The sequence below is a fragment of the Gymnoscopelus microlampas genome (genome assembly GCF_963454915.1).
Source record: "Gymnoscopelus microlampas genome assembly, chromosome: 20".
In the NCBI taxonomy this organism is placed as follows: domain Eukaryota; kingdom Metazoa; phylum Chordata; class Actinopteri; order Myctophiformes; family Myctophidae; genus Gymnoscopelus; species Gymnoscopelus microlampas.
The window spans coordinates 47,569,345-47,580,567 of NC_139957.1; the positions used below are offsets into that span (position 1 = coordinate 47,569,345).

The 11,223-nt window shown below is 42.0% G+C and overlaps 1 protein-coding gene across 2 annotated transcripts in view; it reads right to left on the reverse strand.

The window, feature by feature from the left end:
* Positions 1 to 11,223, reverse strand: part of adck1 (aarF domain containing kinase 1) — a 109,665-nt gene that overhangs the window by 47,918 nt on the left and 50,524 nt on the right. For both annotated transcript variants that reach the window (XM_084045374.1, XM_084045373.1), the window contains exons 6-8: positions 4,596 to 4,754; positions 3,650 to 3,808; positions 504 to 620 (exon numbers count right to left, since the gene is read on the reverse strand). In XM_084045374.1, the coding sequence (XP_083901500.1) occupies positions 504 to 620; positions 3,650 to 3,808; positions 4,596 to 4,754 (435 nt within the window). The remainder of the gene's footprint in view (positions 1 to 503; positions 621 to 3,649; positions 3,809 to 4,595; positions 4,755 to 11,223) is intronic.

Sequence of the window (11,223 nt, forward strand, 5' to 3'; positions counted from 1 at the left end):
CCTATTATGGCACTAAATAGGCCTACTTGTTTTGGCCATATTAACATTTAATTTCAGCAAATAAAGATCTTCAGCAGGTCTCCGTGGCTACTGAAGTGACAGAAAACAAACACTACCGTTTAAGGGTCACACGCTGCCATCTACTGAGCCTTTTTCTATGTTCAGGCAGGATTTTACTGCATGTGCAATACCCCGGTACTACGCTGGGACACGCCCCTGTAATCCATCCTTCTTATTTATTCTAGATGTTAACCAGGAAGTGAATCTTGTGATCATGTGATCTCCTAGATCTCTGTCTGACTGAACCTGAAATGGAGGCTCATAGTTTGGGGAACAGCGCCATCTAGTGAAAAAAACACTGAAAACACACAACTCATCATAGGAACCTGTGCCACAGTTAACTCATTCACTACACACACACACACACACACACACACACACACACACACACACACACACACACACACACACACACACACACACACACACACACACACACACACCTGGTTGACGTTGATATTGTGTGTCTTCATGTACTCTCGGTCGTTGACCTGTCCTCCTTCTGCAAAGTCCATGGTCAGAATCCTCCTGGTGGACATGTCCCAGTGCACCGCCGGGACCTGTGTGTGTGTGTGTGTGTGTGAGTGAGTGAGTGAGTGAGTGAGTGAGTGAGTGAGTGAGTGAGTGAGTGAGTGAGTGAGTGAGTGAGTGAGTGAGTGAGTGAGAGAGAGAGAGAGAGAGAGAGAGAGAGAGAGAGAGAGAGAGAGAGAGAGAGAGAGAGCAGGGGAGACAGACAGAAGAGTTTTATTTAACACATTGTGTGCCAGAGGTTTATTAAAATAGGGTACGTTCAGAGCCAGCATATCTTCCATCCACTGACGTTGATATGTTTCGTGCTGTAGAAACCCCGATGAGGAAGTGCATGTAAACAAAGCGTGTGAGACGGTGGAGGGTCCCGACTAACGCCTGGAACAATAATATTTATAACGTGATCCTCCGTTGCAGAGTGATCACCCATCGAAAACGTCTCACTTCCACCACGTTAAAAAGAAATGGAGATATTAAGCTTTTAGTCACAGAGTTAACATTGGAGAGGACGAGCGGAAGCATTTTTTTACATGGATCCACATCCGGCCTCTCCTTCTCAGAGACTCTTTGGATGATCCCAACGTTTCGTTAGAGCGCCCCCACGTGGGCCCCCCACGTATAAAAGTAAAATTGGGTCAAAAACGGTCCGGAGCGTTTTCGGCACTCAGTGTGTTAAAGGAGCACTTCACCCTCTTCATGTGAAGTGAGTGGTGTGTTCATTTCATGAAGCTATATGAACTAGAGGAACCATGTTAAAGGCCTTTGCAGACAGGGTGCCATTTTTTGCACAGAAAAAACGGTCAATATCATTATTTAAATGAACACATGGTTCTCTATGACCTCACGCACACCGGCTCCCAATTGACCGTGCGGCGATGCGTTTTTTTTAAGGTGTGTGTGTGTGTGTCCGTGCGCGAGTGGGGGGGGGGGGGGGGACTCTGCAGGTAGTGTTGATTTCAACTTGTTGAAAGTGTGTGTGTGTGTGTGTGTGTGTGTGTGTGTGTGTGTGTGCGCGAGCGATGTGTTTGTGTGACGAGCATACATGTGTGTGTCAGACTGCTCCTCCTACCTGCTGCTTAGAGTTACCGCTCGCCTCTCATTGAAAATGAATGTCCTTAATGTAACAAGCTGCCTAAAGCCTTCTGTATGAAAAGCTTGACTGTTTATGTCCATTCGTCGGATTGACGTTCGTTTTATTGAACTCAGTGATTTTCCGCGACTTGTCTTTCACTTAGAATCAAATGTCCATCAAGTCAAGCGACAGTAACACTTGATTCCGGACGGTTGGCCTTCAAAATAAGAGCGTATGTCCCGTTTTACTTTAGGTCAGAGAAATTCAAAATAAGAGTGCACTGACTTGCTTTTTTTTAAAGAAGAAGAATGCTCAGTTTTCATTGTTGCTACACTTAGAATATCAAAAAAAAAGTGTGAACCAAAAAAAATAGGATACTTAAAGTTAAGAGTGATACTGACTTGTTATAGAAGTTTTTTGAAGAATGCTTAGTTTTTAATGTTGCTACACTTAGAATATCAAATAACAAGTGTGGGAACCCAATAGCACTTAAATAGTGATATTGACAGTTTTTTTTTAAATAATTTGACGTTGCAACACTTAAAATATAGAATATGATATTTTAACGGTAATATCGTATATCGTATCGATATCGCAATATTTGGCATAAATATCGAGATATGAAATGTTGTCCTAGTCCTAGTCACCAGCCAATGTGAACAAGCTGGTCTGCCTGAGTGACTGGTGGAAGAAGGAGAAGTAGAGATTTGACTGATTGAGTCAAGCCATGTCCCATAGCTACTGTACTGAGTGACTGTACTGGTGACATTATTTGTGTTCTTATTAATAAATAAAAAGTAAAACAATTTATTAAACACAAGTACATCTTATTGGACACATTATTTTGATATTTCATTACCAATTATCACAGCAAAACAGCTTGTTCAAACAGTCTGTGATGCATTTTGGAGATGGGCTCATGGTGTAATGGGCCACCTGGCCTGAGAAACGTAAGGAGGAAAGAAAAAGCAAGGACTTACTTCTGGTCATTATTTGGGTAGAACACACATATTTTGAATGCCTTCGGCAGACTTCAAATGAGCCATTTTAATCTAGATTAATCTAGATTAACTCCAAGATTGCAGATAGATTAATCTAGATTAAAAAAATTAATCTATGCCCACCTCTAGTTTTTTTCCAATTGAACCCAGTTAGATTCGTGCGTCTTTTCGCATGGGGTAAAAACTGATCGACTAATCACACCCTGTGTCTGCAAAGGCTTTAAATCTGTCCATTCATTTCATGAAGCTATATGAACTAAAGGAACCATGTTAAATCTGTCCATTCATTTCATGAAGCTATATGAACTAGAGGAACCATGTTAAATCTGTCCATTCATTTCATGAAGCTATATGAACTAGAGGAACCATGTTAAATCTGTCCATTCATTTCATGAAGCTATATGAACTAGAGGAACCATGTTAAATCTGTCCATTCATTTCATGAAGCTATATGAACTAAAGGAACCATGTTAAATCTCTGTCCATTCATTTCATGAAGCTATATGAACTAGAGGAACCATGTTAAATCTCTGTCCATTCATTTCATGAAGCTATATGAACTAGAGGAACCATGTTAAATCTCTGTCCATTCATTTCATGAAGCTATATGAACTAGAGGAACCATGTTAAATCTCTGTCCATTCATTTCATGAAGCTATATGAACTAGAGGAACCATGTTAAATCTCTGTCCATTCATTTCAAGGCTGCTCAACAGGAACACAGAGGGGGCGGGGCTTTAGCAATTACAGCCTGTCCCTATTGGCCGTCTAAGGGCACCCACTAAGTTTGGGAAGTTTATCATGCTGGGAACTGGAGTTACGGCTGTTTAACGCTCAGCCAATAGGAACACATGCGTGCACATGTGTGCCGAGCTAGCCTGTGTGTGTGTGTGAGTGAGTGAGTGCATGTCTTTATGTTGAGCATGTTGCACTCTGTGTATATACCTTTAAGAAGGAGAAATGACCCAGCATAAGGGTGTGTATATACCTTTAAGAAGGAGAAATGACCCAGCATGGCGGCCACCTTCTCGGCGTTGCGTCCCTCGTTCAGGAAGTCCAGCTCCAGTGGGAGGTTCTTCTTGGCTTCATCCACCAACCACATGAAGGCAAAGTCTGGAAACACCCAATGGACCGCCCGGATCAATACCTGCAATACAACATGTATGATCAACATGTATGATCAATATGTATGATCAACATGTATGATCAACATGTATGATCAATATGTATGATCAACATGTATGATCAACATGTATGATCAACATGTATGATCAACATGTATGATCAAAATGTATGATCAACATGTATGACCAACATGTATGATCAACATGTATGATCAACATGTATGATCAACATGTATGATCAACATGTATGATCAATATGTATGATCAATACATGGATTAAAGCTAAATTAAATCTCATGACTGAAAATGTCGCAATGTGCTATTTGTGAAACAGTGTGAAAGGATCCCCGGACACACAACGAACACAACATGTACAATTAGGACGCTTTAGTAATATTGTTCCTGCTGTTCTACATACTGCCAACCATGTGAAGAAATCACAGATTCAGGCTTTAACCTTTGCTTTTATATGAAATATCCGAGACGATTAAGATATTATGGAAGATGCTTCTGAACATGTTGCTAGTTTGACCACTTCAAATGCTCTGATCTTAAAATAACCGAAAATAGCCGATCTACAAGCTCTCAATGCGTCGCAGACGCATTGAGAGCTTGTAGATCGGCTATTTTTTGCTGCGCAACATGCTTCCATAGAAGACATGCTGACTTCCATGGAATCCAAATGACTGAAATCAGTCTTGGCGACTGAGAACTTTAATCCATGTCAATATGTATGATCAACATGTATGATCAATAAAAAAGTTCAGAAAACACACAAACACACACACACACACACACACACACACACACCTCTATGACCATGATGTCCTTGCTGCTCTGTGTTTGGACTTTAGGATGTTGGACCTTCACAGCCACCGTCCGTCCGTCATGAAGCACGGCTCTGTGGACCTGAGCCAGAGACGCTGCTCCCTGGGGGGTCTGCTCAAAGGAGACGAACAGCTCGGACAGCTAGACACACACACACACACACACACACACACACACACACACACACACACACACACACACACACACACACACACACACACACACACACACACACACACACACACACACACACACGGAAAGAAAAGTCACATTAGGTCCAAAAGAAGGGGAGGAACTCAATACAACATATTAAATGATCACTGTGAATGTTTTAGGGGGGTCCTACATAGTGCTGCTTAAAGCAGCACTACGTAGTTTGGGGTATCAGGTAGCCTGATTATCAGACTGAAGCTGTGTGGAGCTTCAGTCTGAAATTGGCTCCAGTGTCGGGGATTACAAGGGGGAGGGGATTAGAAATTCCCTAAACCAATTGTAACCCAGGTTTGAGAAATATAAAGATGTATGAGTATGCCCAGTGAGTAAACATTATGCAGAAAAACGTCAGCTAAGATAAGCACTTATTCTGAAATGATTACTTTTATTTTGAACATGTCACTTCCTGTTGAGTCAAGCTAAGTCCAGTGTGTAGAGCATGTGACTTTTTTTTCCTCATCCCATGAGAGACAGACAGCAGAGCTGTGTGGAGCCAGAAGCCACTATATTGACTAAAAGTTACTAAAAGTTGATAAAGTCAAGCTAAAAACAGTCCAGACGCTGTTTATACATAAAAACCACTCATCTGGGTGCAACCAGATGAGCCCTGACTTCGTGTTTTAGATGAAGTTAGATGAGATGTACCAGCATGGTCAGGTTTTTTGGAACTGCTTGGAGTTTGATTCTGCCTTGATGAAACACCTTGATGGCGAGCTACCCAACCCAATGGAGATGAACCAGATGATCAACTAACAATAGCATGCAGAAGAAAGAAAGTCTTGATACACACGTATCGTCCCAATCCTCTACAGCGTGGTAGGACAAATCCAACCTCCACCGCACATCCACTGTGCAGTGGGACCAACACACCCACATCACGTCCACAGTGGTGTGAATTGAATCAGTAGTGGTGTGAACTGAACATCGGTTACAGAGACTAAGGGGAATTTGATTGATTGAATTTAGATATTGGCCAATTAGGATTTATTTTGTTTTTGATAACCCGGGTTGTATTTTGTATTTTTGTATTTCTAAAAAGTATTTGTGTATTTGTATTTCATTCTATTTCATTCTAATTACACTCTGTGTAATAAAAGGAAGTGGTTGCATTTAACCTTCCAAAGAGTAAAAACTGTGCAGTGGTGCTCATTTTGGTGTCATTAATGGTAGCTGGCTCCATAGTCGATCCTAGCAATTTCTGGTCACTAGTCCAAACCCAACATAACTATAACAAGTATTTACAGTTATGCCACTTGATATAACCATTCTAATGTTGTAACAAGGGTCACACAGGTTACACAATCCTAAGGGATCCCCACGCCCACCTCCACCTCTCATTGGACAACGCATTTTGTACCGGAGAACTCCTATAGGTTCACATTTACAACTCCAGACCAAGAGGCAGTCCACTCAGAGAGTGGGCGGGGTCTATGGTATGGAACCAGGCTAGGTATCAGAGGCCACTTTGGACACAAATAACATGGCAGCCAACGTCTTTGACTTCATTACCCACGATTCCCTGCAAGCACGTCCGGCGAGGACGCACTGTGATTGGCCAGTCTTCACTTTGACCGGCAGTTCTGCCTTGGTGCCTTGGCACAATGCCAGGATGAAACTTCTGGTCTCAGTGTTGATTTCGTCGACTAAAACTATGACGAAAAATGTTCGTCAACTACCTTTTTTTCACTGCCGAAAGCTAAATAAAAACTAAATATAAACTAAGCTATGATGACTAAAACTAAGACTAAATATATTGACAATTTCGTCAACAAATAAAAACTAGACTAAAATGTTAGAGAGGGATCTAGTGGAGAAGAGATCCAGTAGAACTAAAAGACAAGTCACTTTGTGTTTGGTTGCGCTTGGGTGTTGCGCTCTGAAAATAGCAGATCTACAAGCTCACAACGCGTCTCATTGTGACGCGTTGCGACACGTTGTGAGCTTGTAGATCTGCTATTTTCAGCATGCAACCAAGTATAAAATCTGCCATTACGACGCCATCAAGGCACCGCCAAAATACATTTTAGTCGACTACATCAACTGTAGATTTAGTCGACTAAAACTAGACTAACAGTAAAACATTTCAGAATGACTAAAATATGACTAAAACTCAATGGAATTTGATTCAAAAGACTGACTAAAACTGAATACAAATGTGCTGTCAAAATCAACACTAGTCTACAGTAGGAGGCCAGTGACTGTGACCGGTTTCACGTTCAAAACCTTTGCATCATGCATGTCACACACAGAATGCAGCACAAAACACTATGGTGTTGATGATGTGGATGGTGGAAGTTAAAGGTAGGGTAAGTGATTTTCTTTGGTTAAAATAAGTGTTAAATAGCTCTATATTGTGATAGTACTCATTGCTATAGAGTGTTTGTTCAGTAAAAGGAGTCTCCTTGTCTCTCCAGCTCTTTATTAAACAGAAAATACATTTTCGTTTCAATTTCAGTTTCATTTCCAATTTTATCCAATCAGGATAGAGAACTCAATCAGGATATAGATTAAACAAGTGAAATTGGAAGTGATGACACTAAGAAATGAGCAGGCAACATTGAAACTGGAACACTATACAAAAATAAAGCTTAAAAATGGGTACTTTCTCCTGATTGGCTGAGATTTTGACACCTACCGGAAAATGTATTTTCTGTTTATTAAAGAGCTGGAGAGACGGGGAGACTCCTGTTACTGAACAAACACTCTATAGCAATGATTACTATCACAATATAGTGCTTTAACCTTTTAACAAAATACTTTTTGTTTTAACCAAAAAATATCACTTACCCTACCTTTAAATGGTGAATGTGCGGTTAGGACTATATGAACAAAACGTATATTATAAACGTTATATGAACAAAACGCATGGCGTTCTGTCTGTGTGACATGCATGATGCAAACTGGTCGAAGTCACAAGTCATTTATGGAAGGTAAGGATGATTGTTATTGCTTAGACCAGTGTTTCTCAATCTTTTTTGGCTTGAGTACCCCCTTTCCCTGATTTCTGAATCCAAGTACCCCCTTTGCCCGACAACAATATTTTGCCTATAAAACTGCAATTAAAAACATAGCTAGTCCATTTTTACCAACTTTGTGGTTACTATTTGATAACCTTGCGTCATCCGTGCAGGCTGTTGGGGAGATGACTGTCACATGATCAACAGGAAACAAACATCTGGCTGTGCCAGACTGACGCACCGTCACGGCACACATTCCCACAATCATTATATTTATTGGTTCTAGTTCACGTTTTAAATGTTATTTATCTAAAAATATATAGTTTAAAAACCTAATATTATTATCATGAATTATACTTCTATTTTTCTTTTTTTCTGTCATTTTCTCGCGTACCCCCTGCAGTACCTCCGCGTACCCCTAGGGGTACGCGTACCCCCATTTGAGAAACACTGGCTTAGACGTGTAACTTCATCATTTTGTTGGACATAATATGCATATACCAGGAGTCTTCAACGTTTTCAGGCCAAGGACCCCCTAGCTGAGAGAGAGATGAAGCAGGGACCCCCTCTATATCGTATAAAAATGTGTTTCAGATCAAACATGTGTTGTACACGTGGTCTGCTCTTTTTTCCCTCTACACCTATGCCTCTACACCTAATAACCGATCTACAAGCCCACAACGCCTCGCAGAGGACCACTGATCTATCATACAGATTGCTTAAAATATTATTCATTAGAATAAGCTCTGTGCCCAAAACAAACGTCCTTATATGGAGTGACGGTCTACAGCGGTGACAAGGTGACACTCCACCGGCCAATGAGAACACAGGACACGGGGTGTGGGCGCAGACATTCAGAGGTGGCATGGGGGCAGATTATTCATGCTCTAAGGCAGGTTGGCACCGCATAGACAGTCCCTCTGTGCCAGGCAACATGCTGGCATGGATGCAGGGCAAAGCTACCGGGCAGTGTTGCCAGATTCGGTGAGAGAAATAAGCAACCAAGTCTATGAAAACAAGCCCAAAGAGAAGTGACCAAGTCACATGATCTCTCTCACGCGCACACACACACACACACACACACACACACACACACACACACACACACACACACACACACACACACACACACACACACACACACACACACACACACACACACACACACACACACACACAGAGGTGGTCCCCTGCAAACCACTTTCACTTTAGTATGCGTTGTGAGCTTGAGAAAAATGTTCTTGGGAAAAAAAAAAGTGTAGTATTTGGAATCTCGGGGTCCTTGACATGAACCACTGGTTTAAACAACATTTAGGAAACCAGCCGAAACTAGATAAAGTGCTCCTCGGAGCACAGGTCTCCGCCAGGTCAGATAGGTTATTGTGGCCTCCTGGTGGCGCTATAATAGGCCAATGTGAAAAGGGTGCCATTTCTTCTTAGCTCTTGCACGGCAATCGGACACTGCATTTGGATAAAATCGGAAGGAGTAATATAAAAAAAAATGTTTTACGTAAGTCGGCCTCCTGGTGGCGCTATAAAAGGCAGATGTGAAAAATGCAGGGCAAAGGTTTTTCCTTGACCTCTAGGGAGTACGCATACAAAGTTTTACACAGATCGGTGTAGTTATAGGTATGAATCCGCCTGTTATAGCGCCACCATGAGGCTGATTTGAACAATTTCAAGTGCCATTTCTTCCTCGGCATAGTGCGAATATGCGTGCAAGATTTCACGGAAATTACATGCTGTGTTCATGATTTGAGGCATTTTGTTCAAAACGGAGCACTCCTGCAAACTTTGGAAGCCATGTTTAGCCAATCAGGATGGAATATGAAAAATCAGAAAGACAAGTTTCATTTAATGACTATAGAGATACTGTGTACCGATTCGCGAGATTTTTGTACAAAATCTGTAAGAGTACTGTAAAAAAATATGTTTTGCACAAATTGGCCTCCTGGTGGCGCTATAACAGGCCCATGTGAAAGATTTGGGGCAGAGGTTCTGAATTGGCATCCAGGGAGTGTGTGTGCACAGTTTCACTGTGATCAAGGCAACGGTGGCGGAGATTAACTGGTGACGGACAGACGGACGGACGGACAGACAGGGGGTAAAACATACTCTCTCGCCATGCCTATCGGCCTGGCGGAGACAATAATTGACTAACTTTAGAAACAAGGCAGAAACACCCCTAACACTGACTGTTCAGCTGCAGTGAACCATATGATTGGTCAATGTATACATTATCTGACCTGGCTATTGCTCACAACTGCCTCCAATAAAAAAAATAAAAATAATAAAAAACTAAAAACAACAAATCTTTGAATATATATATTTTTAAAAGTGAACATTTGAAACTCAAATCATTGCTTCTGGGGGATTCTACAAATGTCTTCTAAATACTAAAACACTTTCTTGATCAAAGATTTGAGTAAAGAAAATCGCTTAAAAAAACAGTACTTTTACTTTGTAACAGAATAGTGTGTGTTGGTACTGGGCACAGGGACAGCTCCACACAGGTGTGTTGGTGCCCCATGGTGCCAGGTGAGCCAGATGGGCACCCACTGCCAAGACAAGAGACTGGCACCCACTGCCAAGAGACTGGCACCCTGGCACAGCGCACCACGCTGCCGGCTCATGTCAGACTCACAGAGGGAGAAGACATTTTCTCATTTGTACCTGTCTTCTAAACACACACACACACACACACACACACACACACACACACACACACACACACACACACACACACACACACACACACACACACACACACACACACACACACACACACACACACACACACACACACACACACACACACACACACACACACACACACACACACACACACAAACACACACACACACACACACACAGTGTCTATAGGCTTCATTATTATGATGATAATGTTCTCTCACACACTGCAGCATGTTAACACAACGGGACATGAAATAATAGTTAAAAAAAGATGGCCTGGACCACTGGCGTAGCGGTCCTAAAGTATCCTAGTCTCGCGTAGCCAGACCCCACAGAAAATGAAAAACAGCGACCTCTGTTTTCTGATATTGTCTGTGGGGTCTGGCGGGAGGAAAATGGAAGACCAGTGCGCAGGGAAACTCCGGATTCATGTCTGCCTTCAGCGCATCACTTCCGGTGGTGCGACTATGTTTTCATTCCCACTAACAATATTTCTACACAGAACACTAACACCACTTCTCCCAGAGAACATGGATGGTTTTGGTTATAAACCACTTGTTTCTATGATGAAAGAGCAAGTTAAAATGTGAATATCTTTCTGTGGTTTTGTCTGCTCCGAGGACGCTATTGTTAAATGAGTTTCGGCTAGTTTCGAGGGGGGAAGGGTGGATGGACACGTGAATCCCGCCCACTACATTTGATTGGGTAAAGCCAGTGATGTTGCTAGGTTTTCAATGTAATGGGTC